Source organism: Sylvia atricapilla, chromosome Z (assembly GCF_009819655.1).
Source record: "Sylvia atricapilla isolate bSylAtr1 chromosome Z, bSylAtr1.pri, whole genome shotgun sequence".
Taxonomy (NCBI): domain Eukaryota; kingdom Metazoa; phylum Chordata; class Aves; order Passeriformes; family Sylviidae; genus Sylvia; species Sylvia atricapilla.
Genome location: NC_089174.1, coordinates 43,423,266 through 43,445,011, shown reverse-complemented (window position 1 = coordinate 43,445,011; position 21,746 = coordinate 43,423,266). Strand labels below are relative to the sequence as shown.

Below are 21,746 nucleotides of genomic sequence, written 5' to 3'. Positions count from 1 at the left end.
CAAATAATGCAGTGGCAGATGTTATGTTCACCAAGCAAAATCTTGTGCTGTGATTAGCTATTATTAGCATGTGTCTAATCCCCAGAGGATTAAGTGGTTCATCTAAGCATGGCTTCGAGTATCACCTGTGTCTCACATGGACATAAACTAATCTCTTTTGTTGGAAACAGATGAAGTGATAAGTGTTTGGAACCCTTCTAATTTACAGAAAGCACTGCAGTTTATTCTCTGTCAAATCCCCATGTCAGAGTGAAAGAGAATATTTCATATTCAGTCCCTTTAAAATCTAATGGGCATCTAGCTGTGAAGTGCAGTTTAAGAAGTTACTTCTAATGTGACTCTTTAAGTGGCCAAGCAGTCCAAGTTATCATGGGGTCATTCCTGTGGACTTGCCCAGGTTGCCTCTGAAGACACCCTACGAACAGGGTAGGTACTGTCAGTACACTGCAGGCTGAGTACCACTGCCTCCCTCTAAAGTGTAGATGGAAGCTGCCCAAAGGCCAAATCGAAGTTGCCTCTGGCAGCAAGGACAGCTTTTTCCAGGCAATAGGCAGCCCTAAACAAGATGCCTGGAAAGCAACAGAGTTCAGGGAAACAACCAACTACAGGGCAAAGCTGTGTGCTTCTGTTCAAGAAGTCCTGGACAAGAGATGGTAAATGGTCACTGGAGCAAGCCCAAAACATCCAGAAGGATGTTTATCCTCACCATGGAAGTCCAGACTGTTGGATCAGAATCAAAACTTCAGAACTTCCTGGGCTAACTCCAAAGGAATTACAGAGTTGTCTCTAGTGGTTATGTCCAAGGCTCCCCAGATGTTTTCAGGCTCCCCAGAACTTAGCACCCAGTATGAAGAATAACTGCTAATACTACTAGGTCCTATTTGAAGTCTTAGATCTCCCAGGTAAGCCTGGGGAAAAGAGTTCAGGGAACTTGCAGTTAGGGAAATTCTTTGGGCAGTTGAGAATAGGAGGTATGGTTTGCTGCCAAAAGTACTAGAGATTTCTGCCTTCTTGTCTTTTTCTGATGTATTGTATTTCCATTAAAGGCTACTTGAAGGAACATTTTAGGAAGGAGAGAGCTGCAGTATTTATATAACTGGAAATGTTGACAAAATTAGCTGGGAGAAATGTACATAAAAATGTTTCACTGCACAGAAGGACTACCAAGATTTTGATATTAACATGAAGGCTAAACTGCATTTTTACACTTTTTTGTCCCCTCCTCCACGTAGGTAATACACAATATCTTCCTATTCTTGAAAGGATCACCTTAATTTGATGATGCAGGTATGAGAAGAGCTAATTATGTACCTGCACCATGCACGTTGTCAAACTTGAACACGTGCCTGTGCAGATGCATGTGTATAGTCCATGCATGTTTCTCTTAATGATGTTTCTCTTAATTAATGATCTGCTTATTCTCCTAACATGTGTTAGAAGCAGAAAGGCTTCAATGAGACAAAGCAGTGGTATAATCAAATCATCATTAGCTTTCTGGGCAGCTTTTTCCATTATGTAAAAGCTGTGTTTGCATTGGTATAGCAGTCGGACCCACTCGTGTGAGGATTACAGTTGGTTTTTACATAATGGATTATCCAAGATTAAGTGTTTTATTCAGACACACAAGCAAAAATAGCCAATTAGTGACTTCGCAGATTCCTTATTTAAAGGGAGCTGGAGGGCAATTGACACAAAACTCTCCTGCTACCTGCAGCCCAAAGACTGAAGCAGAGGAGTCTCAAGGATCTCCAACATCTCTACTCAGCAGGTAGGTCTCTCTTCAGCAGAGGTGGATCAGACTGGCATCTTTTGCAGCAGGGAAATACAGCTTGCATGGCAACAGCTAGGAACAGCCTAGTGCGTCAGCTGCATGGGCGTTTGGGCTCTGGGTTGGTAGCTCAGCTTGGATAGTGCTGACAAGGGTTGGATAACTGTTTTATCTTGGCATCAGGACAGATATTCCATGTCAAATACTCCGCAAGAATGTATCATAAAAGTTCTCTCCCCAAAGTCTGAGAAACAAATATACTGGGATATGGATGAGCTGGGATACCCAAGGAGGAAAACAGCCAGGGGCACCTAGTGGTTGTGCTGCAATTGACAGATCAAGCCTCAAGAAAATTAATATTATTTGTCATGTTTTTTGAAGGAATGGTCAGAGAGCAGCCAATACTAAGGTGTATTTTGCCTTCAGAGTGGGACCTAGAAAAGACCTGTTTTGGTGAGGAGAACTGGTGATAAAGAACACAGCTTTGCTGACTTGAAAGCAAAGTGGACACTCACTGTGAAATAATTAGAAACAAGATCTTTACAACATACAGTACACATCAGAATATTTTTATTCCTGTAAAAACAAAATTCAAAACATTTCAATTTTTTACCAATTCTTACTGACCTTATCTGTAGTCTGGCTTGATTTATAATACCAAACTACAATGAACTGCACTACTACCACTGGCAAGCAAAATACTCTTCCAAAATAATTGCCATCAATGTTCCGTTTTGCCTAAATTTAGGCACCACAATGACCCAGTACCAGTGGAATCCACTCAGTATGGAAAGAAACTAGTTTTAAAATTATGGAAATGCATCTGTAGCACTAGCTACCTCCATCTACTGCATGAAATAACCCCCATGTTTGTTTTTTTTCTTGCAGAATGAAATACACACAGTATGTTTTCCTGGCCTCGGTCTTCTACACTGTTGAATATAGCCTAGCTCAGACCTGTGCAGTGGAGTCATTCTCTGTGAAAGACAATTTTGATCCAAAAAGGGTAATTACAGCTACTTCAATAGTACATGTGAAGAAGCTTTACATATAAACTGTTTTTTCAGGTTATGAATTTTGTTCATCTGAAAGGGTTCTTCACCAAAAAGTTAACTTCTGTCATATTCTGTCTTGCTGATGGTGTTCCTGTTGTTTTCTTTTCTCATTACTGTTTAACCTTCTGAACATTATGGTATAACTGGCTTTGAAACCAGGGATGTTACTAGAGCTCATTTTCTGTTAGCTTGGCACAACTTTGGGCTTCGAGCAGTTCTGTGAAAGAAACAGTTTAGATCCACACCAGAGAGGAAGCTCAAGCACAAGCCCTAAGGGTACTTGTGTCCACCACTAGCTTTTTTGAGAGTCATAGCAAACAGAAATCTTACCTAGTCTGGTATGCTGAACACTGACTCCTGTTTAAATACATCATTTGTGCTTCTGAGGAGAAAATGAGGGCTAACCTGCTGTTGGAAAGGTCCAGACGTGTGTCAGTACCTATTTCAACTAATGGTCAGCAAACACCACAATTCCAGGGACAGCTGGGATGTGGTGAGCACCTTCTTTATACAAGATTGGCTTCGCTGGAAACAAATCATGTCCAAGGAGAGCTTTGGGAATATCCCAGTTTTAAAAAGTCTTCGCTGGGGTTCCTCTATTTAGGAATTATGGCCTTGCAAGCTTAAAGCACATTGCTTGCCTAACAGATGTCTATAGCTTCACTGCAGAATCAAATTTAACATAACCAGTTCCTGCTCTTCTCAACATTTCTACTGATAGTGTTAACTTTTAAGGGTCATCCTCTCTGTCAGTCACTTGTTAAGATCTTGTTTTCATTTTGCTAGATACTTCTTGTACATATTCAGGGGCCCATTTTTTACATGGACATATTCTTTCCTTTAATCTCATTCCATTTCTCTCTGCTGTTACTCTCCCCAGCACACCTTCTCCTTGTTTTGAGTATGTAGTCATCACTTTCTGCTTTGCGGGGAAAACCTTTTTCCCCATCAGAGATCAAGCGTGGCCTGTGGCAGCCACAAGAGACAGAGATTGTCTCCAAACAGATTGCTACAGTCTTTGTACCTGTGATTTGATATTGTTGAATTTGGTATGGTATTCCATTGAAGAGAAGGGGCTTGAACAGGAACAGAGAAGAACCAGTCAGATTCTCAGAATGCATCTTAGAATGAGAGATGCTTTTGGTGTGGGGTCACTGTGACAGGAATGTCTCCCTTCACAAGGACCACACATACACAGCAGTGCTGAACTGCAAGACTCACTCCTTCTGGCCTAGAGGCAAGGGTTCTTCAGGCAGCACTGCAGGATCTGTGTGCTACATTCCCACCCAAATTCAGACTGCCATTTATCAAGCAGTGGGGATTTAGAGAGGCACTTTGATCACAAAATCGTTTTTGTGCTAATCTTACCATGGTGGCTAATCCAGATATTAATACACTTTCATGACAGTATGCAGGGAAATGGTACGCCCTGGCCAAGAAGGATCCAGAAGGCCTTTTCCTTCAGGACAACATCTCTGCTGAATACACTGTGGAGGAAGATGGCACAATGACAGCATCCTCCAAAGGCCGAGTGAAGCTTTTTGGGTGAGCTCTCTTGACTTTCAGCTCTAGCTGCTGTCATGACATACTGGATGAGAGGGACATGAATGCTGGTCAATCCCAAACACACAACATGGCTGACTTTTGTTCATCAAAAAGGGAAGTTTAACCAAAGTATTAGATTAGAAGCTGGAGGTTAGATGCTTTTGAGTCCTGAGTTTCTTCACAGCCTGTCTCAGGTTTGGGTCCATCACAAAACTACTGCATAAAATCAATTATTAAGTCAAATCTTGATTGATGGAATGGTTAGATAAATTAATTGCAATCAAGTTAAGGAGCTAATGAAGGCTGTGGGGCTGTGAGGGCAGGAGAACTCTCATTTCACTGAGAGGTTCAGGGGAAGGAGAGGAGCATTACATTTACAGACATCACAACACAGTGCTGGACAGATTTCTGAGGAAAACCTGTGGTTAATTCTTAGATGTAATTGCAACGCCTGAATGGACAGATGGCAGGAAGCTTAGAGTTTTGCCTATTGGTCATGATTACTACAAGGAATTACAGCATGTAAAGAGATTAAATAGCTTTCTGAGTGCAGAAGAGAAAATTTGTGGCTTCCAATATGCTGGCATTGGCAGGTGGCTAAGAACCTTGTACAGCTTAACAGTGCGGCACTCCAAGATATTTTGGGAATGGGAAAATGAGGTTTTGCAGGCGTGCCATACTGTGCAAGGGGGAAGATGCCTGAAAACAGTCTTCAGAAAACAAGTGGGCTTGTTTACAAGGATGATGTAAATTTTATTTCTGCGAAGGCAGGATAAGGGGAAGTGCAGCCTGAGCAAGGAAGGGAATGAAGACCCTTCCACTATTTCACAAATCCAGGTAATGCTTGACAACTGAGTGTTGAAATGTGGATGGCATTCAAAGCAAACAGATACCAAACAGAGAAGGGCATTTGAAAACATGGACACCCACAGGGTCCTCAAAGAGGCTGTGTGATAGATTTTCACCAGCTTGGCAGAGGGGCTGTAACTATTACTGTGCTTGTAACAGACATTCTTGTGCCCATATTGCTTGGAAGGGATAGACAGGGGAGACTCACCTCCCTGCCTCTTCCTGGGGCACAGTTACTGACCGCAAAGGAGTCCAAATGCAGGTGAGCTCACCCTGCAGACTGCTAGCAGGGAGCCAACAGCGTTTGTTATTGTGCTTGATGGCTGTCTGCTTGTACAGAAATGGGTAACAAAAGCTTTCTGAACTGAAGGAGGGTCAGGGCACTGCCCCAGCCACAGTGCAGCCATACAGCAGAGTTGGGGACCAGGTGGCAGCAGCAATCACTGGCAGGGTTTGGGGGGTGTCACAGATTTGCATTACTTAATGGCAGTGACCTTGCATTAAGAAACTCCATGTCCGTGCCCGAGTCAGTTGTGCCCAAGTCCTGAGTGAAGGGCACCCATCTGAAACTCTCATGCTGCCAGGTTTTACCTTGAATGTTATGGATCTCGTTGCAGTTTCTGGGTGATCTGTGCTGATATGGCTGCTCAGTACACAGTACCTGACCCAACCACTCCAGCAAAAATGTATATGACCTACCAGGGACTGGCCAGCTACCTGTCCAGTGGTGGTGAGTTAAATTCTCCAGCCCCCTGACACTAGTCAATTGCTTACAGCTGTCCAGATGTGTGTTTCAACATATAAGCAGGAGAAACAGTTCATCTCAGATTGCTCCAAGTGAAGACAAAACATCCTTTCTGGGGAGAATGCTTTATCCAAGCAGTGCATTTTATCTCCACAGAAAGGATGGCATCCAGAGACTCCCTAGAGCTCCATCTTACACACTATATATGTTAATAAGGAGGCTTAGAGACACTGGGCCACAGACACTGAGTTTTGTAGAGCCACGTGTGGTGTTGAACCGGGGCAGCCATACTTCCTGGGGCCCACTGTGATCATTTTAGATGTGCTGAGGTAAGTTATCCTTGTACTCCTCATATTTAAATAGAGGAGACATGTGGACCCACAGCTGCACCCCAGCAACAAGACACATTTCTCTTCAGATAGACACAGCTGGAGACTCAAATGGAGCTGTTAACCCAAGCCCACCTTTCAGAAACTGCTCATGCTGAACCTCTGTTACACATGTTCTTCAAAGCTCATCCTTTGTGCCCAAGCCTCCCATACCTGCAGTTCTCCAGCTAGGGAACTTGGGGAGGACTTCTAATGTGTAAGAAAGAAATACATTCCCTTAGTACTGGCAGATGAGCCACACCAAAAAGAACTTTGTTGAGCAAGGCTAGAAAACAGGAGGAATGTTTTACTGAGGGTTCCTGTATAGGAAATGTAATCTGTACTGTATGACCTTCCTTCCACCATGCTTGAGCAAGCAACATAAAGAGATATTTTGTCATTGAAAACCTAGAAAATCCTAGACCCTCTAATACTTCTAGCCTAAGAAACAAAAAGGTGAAAATGCACTGAGCATCATAGGGAAAATCATGGTCTCAAGATGCCCTGTGCTTGTCCCAGTTCTTCCCCTCATAGAGTGGAGATAATCTGGATGCGCGACAAGGTTATAGATCCTTTGGAAAGCTATTCCTGCCATGTTAAGTTTGCCATCCTGCTGACAGATCCATCTCTGCTCTGTAGTGTCCACTGTGTGAAACGTGTGTGTTCTGATGTTTCAGGGGACAACTACTGGGTGATTGACACCGACTATGATAACTACGCCATCACCTACGCCTGCCGCAGCCTGAAGGAGGATGGCTCCTGTGATGATGGCTACTCCCTGATCTTCTCGCGCAACCCCCGCGGCCTGCCCCCAGCCATCCAGCGCATTGTGCGCCAGAAGCAGGAAGAAATCTGCATGTCTGGCCAATTCCAGCCTGTGCTTCAGTCAGGTACCTAATCAGCTAATTCACTGAGTTGCACTCAGCTAATTCACTGAGTTGCACACCAGGTGATCGCATTTGCTGTTAATATGACAAAACCACAGCAAACACAGTTGTTCTTTCTTAGCAGCATTTTCCTCATGTTAGATCTAATAGGAAAAGAGCTACAAAGGGAAATCCATGCAAGGACGAAGAGTCTGCTAGAGTCTGGTTCTGCAGCCTTAAGATTGCTGTTAACAGGAATCCTGTGCATTGAAACTAGTACACTACCTTGTACCAAGGTACAGCCTACCAAGATCAGCGTTGTTACTGTAGTACACAGGACAGGGATGAATGCAACAAGCTGGTGTTTCTGCACTTGGAAATGCTTGTCTTGGCCACTTGCATAATAGCATCTTACCTTGGGTCTGTGCAGTGTCCTTCAGGAAAAGATGAGAAGGTGCCTCCAGGAAGGACCATGCCCATACTCCTAAGTTTCATCATGACTTGTGTCCTGTGTGGTCTGACTAGCAGTGATGTGGGGTTCTGAGCAGCATTTCCGATTGCATCTGCTGGCAGTGGGAGTAACCAATTGCACCACATACATGCAAACAGACCATATCTAAAGCTCATTTTGAGAACATTTTTCTGGAGGTACAGGAATTGATCTTTTAGTTCAAATGCTGTCCACGAAATGGGCAGATACTTCTTTACGGCTACACAAGAGGCAGAAATTCTTCTTTGTGGGCAGTTGAGCACCCACACCCTTCACAAGTTGACCCTTTACTAAGCCATGTAACACATTCTGCACTGTGGGACAAGGATCGGCAGCTAAAACCTCGTGAACAGCACGTTGTTTTATCAGCCAATCCTCCACTACAGAGCAGGTACTGGCACCACCCAAGGCCATGGGCATGGCATGGGCATCCCTGCCCCACACCCCTCTGTACTGCTCCCTGTAGCAGAGGAAAGACTGCTGGTTTGCAGGGTCATGACTGGGTGATCAGGAAAGCCAAAAGCCCACAGCTAGCTGGGAAAGGCTGCCTCTGTCTGTGCCACCAGACACAGAGAAGTGCAAACAACAACTTTGGCACCCTGCATCTTAGTCTTGTACTGTGATTCAGAAGTACCCTAGGAAGGTTGTAGTTCCAGCTTCACTGGAGACTTCAAGGCTGTTAAAGAATTTTGCAAATTTACTTACACAGACTAAAGTTTACTTTCTTTCTTTCCAGGGGCCTGCTAAAAGTACACTTCTAATCCGATCCTTAAGCACAGAAACCAGACCTCTTGGTCTTGAAGCTGCCACTCAGCTAACAATAAAAAAAAAAATCATAGTATGGAATAGTGTGTTTTTCCTGAAAAACACATGAAAATATTGGGGGATCTTTAAACAGTGTGCAATATAATAGTGATATTTGAATTTTCACGGGAATACCTAATGTGGCATTTGTCAATAAATGTTTTTGAAAAAAAGGCACCTCTGGAACTGGTTTTTATTGCCTGCTTTCCTGTCTGTTAGGGAGCAAAACTGAGAATGCCCACTGAGGAGTGGTGAGACAGCAGCCAAGGGTGTTCCAAGCACAGGCAGGGCAGTGTCACTCCCCAGCACTGAACAGGGAGGGCAGGGCAAGGATGGTGAGAGGGCACATCCCCTGAGAGTGCTCATCATCAGACAAAAGCATGATAACAGGGTAAGTCTGGGATTCACAGAGAAAGTCCAGCCAGCAAGGGCAGCAAGGCACAGGGCAGCATGCAGGCACATCAGTGAGATAGTTCCAGCCAAAAACAGGACTTGAGAACATGTCTGAAACAGAGCTACCAACAGCAAGGTTCCCAAGGAGAGAACCACAAATGCATTACAACAGATGCTACTTTCAATAACACTGGACATTGCTTTAAATGAGTGAGTGCTTGCATTTCTAATGGCATTACCAGCAATTTTCTACCCTGTGCCTTCATAATCCAGTTTTCAGTATCTGAAAGGTATAGACCTGAAAGATATAGAACAGACTGGGTTTCTGGCAAAAAATTTCATAGATAGAGAAAACCAAAAGAAGAGTACTTAGAAATCTGCATGTAGAAAAAGGGTAATCTGAGTCAGTGTTATTGACATGTATTTCCTGCTTATAGTAAAATCACATTCGGTTCGTGTTTCCTAGCAGTAAAAATACCAGTCTAAAACACCCCTGCACCCTGCTGAAGCCTGCAGTTTGTCAACTACACAAATTTTAACACGCTATAATTACGAAGCACAGAGGTAAGACCAAGCTAAACAGCCCCTACTCCTAAGGCTTCCAAAAGGTGTCTGGAACAAGGCTGATGTTGACTGAAGACCTTCAGAGCACTACACTGCTAAACAGCTTCTGCAAGATACTTGCACAATCTTACCTACAATAACCAGAAAGAGCATAGAAACCCAAGACCAGAGGCACTCTCCAGGACAAGAGACGTTATCCCAGGGATGCAGCAAAGTCTCTCAAACTTGTATTTCCCAGGATTTCCTGGCAATACTTGTACTGCTCTCAACCCACTTGAACAAAGGTATCCTCGCTCTTTAGGTCTAGGAAAAGCTACCCTGACAGCGAATAAGACTGTGAGCTACCATATACAGCTGATGACAGGAACAGTGGAGCACTAGCAGGCAATGCTAATAAAACCCCACACAGGCAGTGAACTACTGAGTGTAGAAAAAATATCAGCCTTTTGAAGTGCAAGGTCAGTGCATTGACTGAATGTTCTCCACTTCCACCCTTCTCCCAGCAGGAAGTATTGGGGTGGAATCTGTGACCTTAGGACTTGTATAACAACTGATTAGACAACGCTAACCCTTAGCTGAAGGATCATGGCCTTTGGCCAGGACTGTCAGACCAATACTACGAGTCTTACAGAAGTGGCGTTTTTAATGTCTGTGGTTATACTAATTGTATGACAAGAGCAGAAGAGAGTTGTAGCAAGAAGACACAATCAATAGGCAGGACCCAGTGAATCCTTATTGTGCTTGGTGTAGTCTGTCCAGACATGATAGGCAGTGAAATTCCTCCTCAGCCATCAGGCAAAAGCCTGCAGGATGATAGAAATTTAGTGGCAATTCTGGTTGAGTACACCATAGAGTTCAAATGCCCCAGGAATTGTGCTTGGGGGAGCATGTTTCCATCAGGACCACAAGCAAGGAGTCCTTGTATGATGTGATGTTCATGAACAGATGGGAGTTACATCATATCCATTTGTCTCCAACGACTGCAGGAAATGTCAAGCACAAGGTAGGATAGGGCAGGCAGTTGAGTGTTTTCTGATGACATTTACATTTCTCTTGAAATTCTGTTGAGTTCAACATGAGACATCGCAGGTGTATCTAGAGGCAGACATCTTCTGTCTGCTGTTTGAGCTGGCTGATGAAAAGCAGTCTATTATTCCTGGGTTTTTAGTGTGTGTATAGGTTCCAAGTAATAATCTCTGTCCTGCACAAACTTTCCACTAACAAGACAAAACAAAAAAATTGTTTATGCATTAAAAGGACTGTTGTTTTGTCCTCAGAAGGTCCTTTAGTGCTGGCAGAAAGACTAGGACTGTGGAACAGCAGGAGGGATCCTGCATGGACATTGTCCTTCACACACCAGTGAACCTCCTCCAGCAAGGACACTGCAAGTCCTGAGATCAGACACTACGATACCACCTTGGGTTAGATCAGTTTTCTCTGGGTTGTGGTAACTGAGGCAATCTATACATTTAGGTTTCTACTTCAGCCTTGACATTTTTTATGGTAAGGTTCCCTTCGTGCTTCAATTTTACGTAATGTCAGAACTTCCATGAGTCAAGCTACTTTTTATTCCTTGTGCTGGTAGCCGCTGCAAGCAGCTGTATGGTACTTGGCTGCTGGCTGGAATTAAAACATGACAGTCCTTGAAAATAGTCTTTACTTTCCAAGACTAAGTTGTTGACATAAGAGTTGTAACCAGCTTCTACAACACAATGATCAGATCCTGTTTTTACAGGGTTCTTGTGAAAGATTAAAAACTGGCTTTATTTGCTCTCACAAAAGATGGTAACAAATATAGCATATCACACAATTAGACAATGTAAAACACTCGGTTGGAAAGGTTCTTTCAGTTGCAAAATGGTTATATAGCCTCACAAGCTTTAGTTTGAAGCGCAAGCAAATAATCCCATGTTGCAGTTGCAGTTACATATTCTTACTTGGATAAATGAACAGCAAAAGACATACATGAGTGCTCTGCAGCCTTGCTTTGGTTATGATACTACAGAACTACTAAGCACCTGCTATTCAAACCTGGTGCTATGGATACTTGGCACTTCTGAAAACTCAAATTGAAATGGGGGCCTGATGACTACATGTAACAGAGGAGGTTAAACATGCAATTTTGGAAACACTATCAGAATCAGCAACATATGGTTACAGAAATCTCAAGTTTCAAGTACTAAATTGCATTTTCTATAGACCTTAAAGGATAAAAAAAGAAAACGCCATTTCAAAACTTTTAAAATTTGTCAGAAATAAACTCATACCTGGAAATACCAACTTCTCTTCTCTCTGTAATACATGCTCATTTCTTAAAGGAATGAGTTTATATCATAGCAGCAAAGAAGATTTTCAGAAGAAATCTTCTATTTTTCATGGTTTGCACATCTATACATTTTTATCCCTGCATATCAAAATCAAATACTATTCACTACAGCTATGTTTCTTCTTCTTCTTTTTTTTTTTTTTTTTTTTTTTAATACACCTGTAACTAGCACATAGTCCTTGGTTTGGTAAGACTGCTATATTCTGATTACCAGGGTGGGAAAATTTTAAAGCAGAAGGGCTACTCAGGTAGGACATCGCAACACACTAAACTGCCCACTCAAGCTCCTACATCTTCCCCTGCTTCAGACACACTAAAATCTCTCAAGACTCTATACTCAGCATTTCTCTAAATCATTTTAATTGTGGTTCCACCTCATACTAACAAAACAACATGTGTTAACTGTTGGATTTTACTTAACTGTGTACACTAGTTCTTCACTCAGGGGCAACTATCACAAGTTTAAAATGTATTTTTACTATCTCCATCCAAGTAGAATGTCTCAGTAACTTTTCTTAAATTGAGAGGGTTTTCAATTCAGTAGGACCCATGGCCCTTTTCTGTTCAGCCTATATGGACAAGGAATTAGAGGACTAGGATGTGGCAAGTGTCCCTCATTAAAACTCAAAAGAGGCAAGAAATATTTCATCTGAATTCTGTGACAGAATAAATCTTCTAAGGCTAATTTTCAGTACAAGCACATGAACAAGTAACCAGCAAGTAAGGAGATACAAGGCCACATCTCATGTGCATTGACTTTTTGCACGTTTCTTTTCTGTGCTCTCAAAGTTGAGGGTATTTAAGGTAGTTCAGCTCTCTCCTACTGTGCAAACTTGGGCACTTCTTTTTTCTGAGACCTGAATGTTTGATCAAATATGCAGTTTCTGTTGTTATGTTGTGAGGTGGCTGATGTCAGCAAGGAGAGCAGTAGGGGATTTGTTTGTGTGACAAAGTCACTCCTCTTATGGAAAACACTCCAGCTGTTTTCACTGGCATTATCCTTCTCTCTGCAAGCCTGTTAAAGGCACAGCTCAAACTGTGCCAGTTGTGAAAAGGGAAGAATAAAGCAGCACCCCTGCAATTTCAGGGAACTCTGCTGTTTACATCAAGTGTTTGGCAGCTGCAAGCACAGCCAGTGGTGATATGTACCCTGTGATCTAGGGCAATAATCACACGTTTGTGCACATGCTTTGCAAAGCACAGCAGCTCAAACTGTTCTTTTTATTTCCTAAGTGTTTTAAGTAGGCCCTGCTACATTCAAGAAGAGTGTGCTGTCCTGTCATATGAAAACACTAAAGGCTGTAACTAGTGTTTCAGCTTTCTCCTGGCCATGCAGAGCTGAGTTGCCACTTACAGTCTGTGAGGGGAGGTGTTAGCTGTAAGGGCTGAAGGACACTAGGGTAGGTGACAGCAGTGCAGAGAAGGAGGCATTTTCAGGGTTAGAGCCTCCACCACAAAGAGGCAGAAGCTGACGGTCACAGTTCGAACAGGTGACTTGGGCAAAAACAAAAGAGAGAAAAGGCAGGGAAGTCTGGAAGCTAGGGCCTTCTGTGCCTTCTCCCCTCCGAGAATGGGCTGAAACCCCTCCCCCTGCCTACGGGAAATACCTCTGGCATCCATATAATGGCCACAAATACTGAGAGAGCTGCGTGGAAACCTTTCTGTAGAGTGAAAAGCCTCATACACCTGAAGACATGGCAAGTGTTCTGAAATAACTCATTGTGACTAACCAGCAGGGAATAAGGCATCCTTTACTTCATGCTCTGAGTGTGTCGGGTTGCTGCAAACTTTCCATCGAACCCTTAAGTCAAGACAGCCTGACAGCTAGGGCAGCCAGTTCACTCACAGACAGGTCCACCGTGTGCCTTTGCTACCATCCTCACTTACACAGTGATGCAATGGTTCTGTTCCTGCTGCAGTTTGTGACCTCTATAAATCTTAGCTTGCCCTGAACATTAGCTCACTGAAAAATGAGGAATAATAAATATCACCAGGCTGAACTCCTGTCCTACAGCAACCTCTTACAAGTTGGGTTGACAGTTGCGGTTGTTTAACAATGTTGTCTTCCGTGCTGTGAAGAGTTAATGGGGCCGTTGCTTCTAACTTTCTTTCCTAACTTCATCAGGTCATTTCCATACGCCCTCCTAAGCCTGGGAGGAGTTTACATTTCTGGGGAGTTGTCAGTTGGAAGGAACATACACCACCCTGACACCAAGCCAGGCAACACTCTTCAGCGTCACTTGAAAGCTTCAACGTATCCCACAGGAAGAGAGGAGAGGCCTGCCTTCCCCCAGTAGTCGATGGCGCGCACTCTGTAAAATCCGGAGACTGAGCTTCCTGCAAGTGAAAAGGTTAGAGATTGTCACTGTGAAACGTGGACACCTGTGGCACTGGGACGATGTGAAGCAGGCACTACTCCTGTAAAATGTAGGTTTGTGGAATGGAAAACAGATCTGACCCTACACAAGTGTGTCTGTGCCTGTCTGATTAAAAATGATAACAAATTCCTCATGGCCAAGTACTGGCTTTTTTATCTTGTTTCACTAGGGATGTCCTCTCTACTTATTAGGATTTGCAAGTACAGCTACAGGACTGCTTTCCCAGCAGCTCCTTTGGAAGAAGGCTGTGGTATCTGCAACACACAATTATTAACTTCTTTTCTTCCAGCTTTTCTGCCTGAATTTTGCCTTTTGAACAGGTTATGTGGGGACAGGTTCAACAAAGAAGCAGAATAAGAAGGACACAGGCTGACTGGAAACTCTCTGCTGTACTCAGGAAGCAGCAGCACTTACTTTAAAGGTATGTGAGCTGATCTTCTGTGGTTCTGCTGCTTTTTATCCTTGATCCATTTCAAAGAACAGAGCTTTCCCTAGCAGAATCTTTGAACACACAAGCAATATAAATTTGGGGGTATTTTATCTAATTAATTGATTTTTATGTATGTTTTAGTGGTTTTATTCTAAACAAAAAAAAGCTAGAAATAATGGGTGAGAAACAAGTTCCTAGCAATAAGGACTGCTGGGACATAGTATTTTCCCAAGCAGTCTTTTTTGTTGCTGTTGGTTTTGAAACAAACTATTAAAACTAATATATAACATTATAATATAATAATGAATAATAATTTCAGAGCTTTGTCATAGCCATGATTTACAGTCTTTTCTTGCCTTTGTAGCCCTTACACTGGAGTAATAGTTCTGAACTTTTATTATGCAACCACTGCTGATGTTAAGACTTTCTAAGGGTAAGAGAAGCCCTTGTTTCTGCTAAAAACATCTCTCAACTGCTTTTCCATAGTATCGTTATAAAGCAAGATTTGTCTGTGTTTCATCCAGCTCTCATCAGTGCGTATTATCAATATTTTTTGGATGGTCATGTTGCAGACTAGACTGTATTTATTTAAAAAAACCAACAACAAACAAACAAAAAACCAACAGCCACCACTCTTCATCCACAGATAAACAAAAAAACCCCAAATAAAACATCACTATCTTCCTTCTCTTGGATGTTTCATCTGAGTAAGCTTCTATTGCAAGGTCTGGTGATGGCTTTTTGTAGTGTGGTTTTTTTTTGTTGTTGTTGTAATGTCTGCATATTTCTACACCAGTTACAAAAGTGCTCTTTAACCTCTCAGGGACCTTGCCAGGTCTGCAGATCAGTGACTGGCTTTTGTGACAAGGAATTACCCCTCATGGCATACTATTAATGATGTCCTTAAGACTACTTGTTGATCACTGTTTGTCCTTGAGAATAAGGCAAGAATTCTTCTTGCTGAGAATATGATCCTAAAGGAAGGGGTGTGCTCTTATTTGTGAGGGACTGTATGTTACTAGTAAGTTACCTACCTTCAGTAGTTACTAAACAATGGTTCACACACTCATGAGTGGCAATATCACATGACAGATTACCTACTGTGAGTATTTTTGCCATACCTGGACTGTAGACCCAGAGAGTGAATATTGTGTCTTTGGCATTAATCCGCTGGTACACTTCTCCATCTGATGAGAATTCCACTTCAAATGTCTTTATACACCTAGAAAACAGAACCAGAGAGGTTTTTAAATACAACTGATAATGTGTGACCTATCAAATACTAGTCTCAGGGCTATTTCAACAAGAAGGACAAAAATAAAAAACGTTCAGTTAATTCACTCCTACCAAATGTAGGAAGGCATGAATTGCCACTATTAGGAAGAACCAGGACTCCAACAGCCCTTAAAAAAACACCTAGACTGATTTGCTACTTTGGGTATGTGCAGCATCACAAAATGTCATGTATCTCTCACTCAGAGACTGGTGTTATCAAGAACAAAGAATCTAGGGAAACTGGCTTGAAAAGGAGCTAAGTGACTGCTTCCTGAGGCAATCTGGTTGTTCACTGGATCACCTTTCAGAGTTCACCTACAGAGGGTTTTCAGTCGAAGCCAGCTTGCTGAAGCAACTGGAGGTTTTCTCTTCCAGTTCACATCCCTTACAGATATGTGCAAGACCCCACTTAGGCATCTACTGATAATATAACTTTTACCATGAATCTTCCTGCCTGGTATGCTGAATAGAATTCCCTCAGAAATGCCACTGAATGCTGGTGAGCAACAGGCAGATTCCTTTGATCATGCAGCAAATTAGGCAGGGTTGTTCTTCAGTTTGTGCACACAGGTCTTACAGTTCATTTTGTCACACAAATGTACTTTATCATCTATCAAGGAGCAACAATTCATTAATTCGTGAACTTGTTTTACTCTGTAGCATTTGTGAAAACTTAGAGAGTACCATGTTGATAACTCATTTGTATGCATTTTATTTTAAAGCTACTTACTTTGACTTTACACGGTCATCGTCCCACAGTATAATGACCTGCCCTTTTGTGAGAGGGATCAAACGAACACCAGTCACCTGTCCAAAGACAAAAGCCTATGTAAGAAAACTGTACAAACCAATCAGCCAGGTCAAATTTCATCCTTCCTTATCAAGTACTTGCTTTGATTTTTTTCCATTGAGATCAGGTGTAAAAACAAAATTCTTGGCTCTGTAGCTTTTTGCAGCCTAGTCTCCCACTTGTCAACTTTGCAGAGGACCTTCAGAGACTCTGGGTACTACCATGAACATGGGTGAGACTGAATGAGCAGATACAAATGGCAGCCACGATTCCATTTCAGCTTTAGCTGTCAATTATTGACTGGAGAAATGTTGTCCATCCTTGCAGCACACCACGTGAGTTTTGAAGAGATATTGCAGTTTTCAGTACTGCATTACTAATTTCCCACCATGGGAACTTCCATTCATCTCAGTGATGACTCCTATCATTGGCTATGTAGTAGTTTATCTTGAATTATATCTTTGAGAGCCTTCTCATCAAAAGAGAGAAGAACTGCTTAATTACTAATTCACAGTACTTTTAACAAAAAATTAACTCAAATGGTCTTCTAAGATTGAAGGCAGGAAGCTGTTTCAGTTTTGATGTATCTAATGGTAGAATACAACACATACTTGATCAGGAGCTGATCTGGGTCTTGCACAGATGTGGATGAGAAAGACTGAAGGAATGGGAAAGTCTTGCTTCAGTGTCAGGATGCCAGCTTCAGGAAATGGGAATGGCCCAGTTACCAGTGGGTCCTGCAAAGCCGAAGAGTAGTGTTGTGAAAAATCTTTCATTACAGAACCGGAAGATCAACTGTTAAACCAATGTAAAGTGCCTGTGTATTTACTTTAGGACTCTAAATTTCCAATAGAATTGGTAATGCTTACAGGCATCGAAGTTCTCCACACTGGGAGACCTTTATACTCACATGTTTTCCAGCTCTTCAGGAAACAGAGGGTTTGTCCATCTCACAAATTGGGTTGATCACAAATTACCTTAGGCATAATCTGTCACTTCTGTAACCTCCCATGGCTGCCTTTCAGGCTGGAGATCTTTACAAACCATAGCTCCATCTCTTCCCAGCGTGCAGAGCAAGCTACTGCTAACTACGACAGCTACACAGCTGGTCTCTGGGAATGAGGCTGTACCAGATAGCCAAGAGCATCTAAAATCTTGCTGCTGTCCTTTTCAAGGAAAAGCTGATGACTCCTACAATATCCAGCAGACCTTAGCAATAGTCAGTTATGGTGACCAGGAAGAGAAGACACAGTACAGAAAGCAAGTACTGTCTGTGGGCCCTGAAGGGGATAAAGATGACCTCCTTTTTTTAACCTGGGAGTCTCAATGCATAGGGGAAACTATGGGAGGGAGAGATGAAGTGACAGGCTGCTCAGATACGCTCACATACAGCAAGTAATCTTCACACAGCTTTCATCCATTAGGGAAGAGAGAGGTTCTCAGAGAATACTTACTCCTTAATTACCTTTGTGGTGCATTCAGCACCAGTTAAGGAAAATTATCAGTACTCCTGTGAGCCCCTCACAGTTTTCTGAACTTGCACTGGGTAGTTTTCACCTCAGGGAGGTGTTTGTTTTCTATTGTTAAGGGGATTCATTTCAACTCTCTAATGCAGCAATTTGGCCATTGTGTAATATACACAGGGCCATGTGACTTACTTGGGGAGATGAACAGAAAGAGCCTCAAAGCTCACTGAAGATTCAGAGAGAAGGCAAAACTTCCCCAGGAGCAACTGTGCTTCCTTATTTTATGGGTAAGGCCCAGAGCAAAGAGATTGTATAACATAAACACAAAGGTGTAAGTTGTGTATGAGTTACACTTTTCTGCAGGACTGCAAGTGACATTTTGTGTGTATATGAAAAGTGAATGACTGTGGGCTAAGGAAATTTCAACTATGGGCCTGATTTCTTGTCTTTTTCAAAGCACTTTACCCATACAACACTTCAAGCAAACACATGATCATACCTCAGCATCCCTTATTTGCTGGAACTGGTCTGGAGAAGGAAAGTTGGGGCTTCCTAGGTTTTTCCACATTAGATAGGGATTGGTTTGGTTGTTATCCATGTAATATGTCACATACACCAGCTCTGTAGGAAAATAAACAAAAGAAAGTAAACTCTTTATTTAAAGATTACCAAGAATAAATTTAGCAGGTGTGTAAGTCTACCTTTTCAAAAGTGATTTCAGCACTTTGGAGCCTGACTTCCACTGCAAAGTCCCACTCTCATGAGGCTCTACAATTGACATTTGTCAAGTTTACATTTCAAACTATTACTTCCACAACCAGAACTGAAATCCTCTTTTTGCACAGGTGCTGCATGCATTTGTTGGGTTACTGCATCAGCTCTGCAATTGTGTATTCATGTTTGCTGTCTTGGAGTAATCTCATTAAGGGAACTGATGCCTGGCAATATCCAGCCAAGTACACTGAGATTAACAGTTTTCCAAAAAGGCAGCACTTGGCAGTTGCCATTAACTACAAGTGCACAAAACATGTTGGAGGAAGTTAGGAAATTAAATTCACTCTTGCAATGAAAAGCAACTTAGTAGAAGGTTTCTAGCTGATATTCTGTCTTAAAGATCACTTAACATGAGCTGTCTACATATTTATTTACCTCTAAGTTTGGGGAAATGGGTGGCATTCACTGTGACAGTGCTGATGTTGGATGAAGTCCTGTTATCCTCACTTGAGTACATGAGTACTGTAGCGTGCCAGCTGTCTGAGGGCTGTGTCTCACGTGGGATGTGCACAGATGCCAGCACACCAACTGTGCTGTTTTGTGCATTTTCATCTCCACTGACCCTCACTTCTGCAAAAATCTGCTTTTCTCCTATAAAAAACATGACAACTGTAAGCATCACTGTCCGTCACTCCTGTGTCAGAAGCTGAAGGGTCAAAGCATACAAATAGATTGAGCATATGTTGAGCTATGTTCTGCCTTATTTTACCAATTACAGCCTTCAGTCAGATTTATTTTAAAACAGCAGAGTATGTACATACTACACCAGTTTTTATGCTTAGCAGTTCAGCTAGCATCATGCAAACAGGTGACAGTGAATGAGGTTCTCCCTGTAACATGCTGCATAAGTCTTCCAGCTGCAGAGATTTCTTAAAGACAGTTGCGGCCCAATGGGATGTACCCCTTGCATAACAGGAGGGAAGTACCAGTCAACAAAAAATGAGTGATTGGCACACAGAGGGTATAAACAAAGCAGTAGGCTAAATCAAATGGATAACAAACTCTCAGGAATATTTTCTGAGCTATCAATCTCTCTGAGGAAATGAAGTTTCATTTTCTTACCACAGCTAGTAAACAGTGTGTAGGAGAACTCAAGCTTTTATGAACAGTGAGAGGCTGGAATAATCTTTCTTAGGCTGGAAGCAACTAGGTAGGAAGGGTTATTGATGTGCTCTTTAATCAGTGGTTACTATACCTAGCAGTGCCAGCAAGCCCATGGCAGTCAGCACTGGTTTCCGCACCATCTGGACGTGAGGTGGCTTTGTGTTGTTCATCTGAAAACGTGCTGTCAGAGTCCGCTGGGTGAAGTAATGGGGGTAGTAGCTCAAGAAGGCATTGTCATTACTCAGCAATGAGTAGTTGATGGTGTTGTTTGCTTTGGCAATGAGCAGATTTTGATGCTGGATGATTACCTGCAAAGTCATAAGGAAAATGAACTTTCACCTTGGAGAACAACAAACAAACATGCAGTCCTTGTATTTTTTAAAAATCTTTAGCGCATTCTGTAAAGAACAGTCACTCTGCCTTTTAGAAAAGACTGAAGAAAATAACTGCTCATCCTAAATCTTGGAAAAACTGTACTTTAGGTGATATATTAATCACTGTAAAATCTGAAGTACATGCGTAGTTTTACCAGCAGCAAGTCTCTGAAATAATTGTTACTAGTACTCTTCATAAATAATGAACACATTTCCTTCCCTACTGTGCTATGAATGATGTTCCTGTGTCTTGAATACTTAATTAGTAATCAGGATTTACTATCTGAATCAAATCTAAACAGTTCTCCGAATCTGGAGTTACTTTATACCCACTACATCAGTGTCTGTGAGCTGGTCCTGGATACTGTTTCTCAATTAGTCATTTTTCCCACTTGGTGCTAACTTGGAATTAATTTTCCTGGTGTTTCACTGGTTGCTGTGCTGCTCTCCTGCAAAACATCAAAGTTGCCAAGTTCTCTGTTTATTAGATTGTGCCTGAGTACCAGAATTAAGCAGAACTTCAGAAGGCTGACAACTGAACAGTCTCACAATTATGTCTCTGAAGGAACACAGTGTTTCAGCTTCTATAGAACCAAGTGTTAATTTTTCATTGGATTATCTTGTGTCTTTCTTTCTCCCTTCATATCACCACATCATTATAAACACTGTTATTTTGTCTTGCAAACTCTCTGTGATGCAGTCAATGATTTGTTGCCCTAGAGAAGATTGCTTGTATATACAGTCTCAGGGAACTGGGAGTCTTTGTCTCCTCAGGAGCAGCTAAGATGTTTCTGCATGACATGCTCCTGTGTTTGGGAATTATTCCTCTGCACAAGAGCACTTGGACTCTATGTGCTGTTTAAGATAGTGCCTCACAAAACACCAGGCTTGCAGTGGAAATTATTGCTAAGCAGTGGAGGAGCTGAGCTTGCTCTGGGGCCAGGGTACAATTACTGCAGAGGTGGGAGTGTTGAGCATTCTCTTCTGCTTTTCTGGTTGACATCAGTAATTACTAGCAGTAATTAATAAGGTCATGTGTATAGCCAGAGTCCCATACTGAAGAATGGACTATGCTGAGAGCTAAAGGAAGTTCTTTACTATACCTGATGTTCTCTTGATGAGACAAACTGATGAAGGAGCTGGGAAAACTTCCCACATATGTGAGGTGACAGCCAGCAGTACTGACACCAGAGCAGTAATATTACATGGAGAGGGTATGTGCGGCAGTAATCCCTTCAGATGGATCTAACTGGGGGACTGTATCCATTCTCCAACTCAGTTCCCTAGCACTTCTCTGACAAGTTCAAACCTAGTTTGATTCTAGGTTGGACATTTTTTTAAGGAAAGATGAAGAAAACTAATACAAATTAGATCAATTAAAT

At 42.2% G+C, this 21,746-nt stretch overlaps 3 protein-coding genes across 10 annotated transcripts in view; 2 read left to right on the top strand and 1 right to left on the bottom strand.

Moving 5' to 3' along the window:
• Window positions 1–1,715: 1,715 nt before the first annotated feature.
• On the top strand, window positions 1,716–8,812 carry LOC136373740 (purpurin). Its single transcript, XM_066338712.1, has 6 exons — window positions 1,716–1,768; window positions 2,657–2,774; window positions 4,232–4,368; window positions 5,835–5,947; window positions 7,008–7,220; window positions 8,423–8,812. The coding sequence occupies exons 2-6, from the start codon at window positions 2,658–2,660 to the stop codon at window positions 8,431–8,433; spliced, it is 591 nt and encodes a 196-aa protein (XP_066194809.1). The 5' UTR covers window positions 1,716–1,768; window position 2,657; the 3' UTR covers window positions 8,434–8,812.
• A 3,081-nt stretch (window positions 8,813–11,893) lies between these two features.
• The window catches only part of IDUA (alpha-L-iduronidase), a 44,364-nt gene continuing 34,511 nt past the window's right edge, over window positions 11,894–21,746 (bottom strand). For both annotated transcript variants that reach the window (XM_066338920.1, XM_066338919.1), the window contains exons 8-14: window positions 20,082–20,298; window positions 19,262–19,477; window positions 18,612–18,733; window positions 17,258–17,383; window positions 16,587–16,663; window positions 15,703–15,803; window positions 11,894–14,110 (exon numbers count right to left, since the gene is read on the bottom strand). In XM_066338920.1, the coding sequence (XP_066195017.1) occupies window positions 14,010–14,110; window positions 15,703–15,803; window positions 16,587–16,663; window positions 17,258–17,383; window positions 18,612–18,733; window positions 19,262–19,477; window positions 20,082–20,298 (960 nt within the window). In that variant the 3' untranslated portion in view covers window positions 11,894–14,009. The remainder of the gene's footprint in view (window positions 14,111–15,702; window positions 15,804–16,586; window positions 16,664–17,257; window positions 17,384–18,611; window positions 18,734–19,261; window positions 19,478–20,081; window positions 20,299–21,746) is intronic.
• The window catches only part of SLC26A1 (solute carrier family 26 member 1), a 36,379-nt gene continuing 28,625 nt past the window's right edge, over window positions 13,993–21,746 (top strand). For 5 of the 7 annotated variants that reach the window (XM_066338916.1, XM_066338911.1, XM_066338915.1 and 2 more), the window contains exon 1: window positions 14,302–14,572. The gene's annotated coding sequence lies outside the window, so the exon portion shown is untranslated. Of the gene's footprint in view, window positions 14,201–14,301; window positions 14,573–21,746 lie in introns of those variants that run through there. The other 2 variants (XM_066338912.1, XM_066338913.1) reach the window with 2 other exon arrangements.

Coding starts and splice junctions, on each gene's coding strand:
- LOC136373740 (XM_066338712.1), top strand. CDS start 2,658: ATGAAATACACACAGTATGTTTTCCTGGCCTCGGTCTTCTACACTGTT. Junction 2,775..4,231: donor ACAATTTTGATCCAAAAAGG/GTAATTACAGCT, acceptor CTTTCATGACAG/TATGCAGGGAAATGGTACGC. Junction 4,369..5,834: donor GGCCGAGTGAAGCTTTTTGG/GTGAGCTCTCTT, acceptor ATCTCGTTGCAG/TTTCTGGGTGATCTGTGCTG.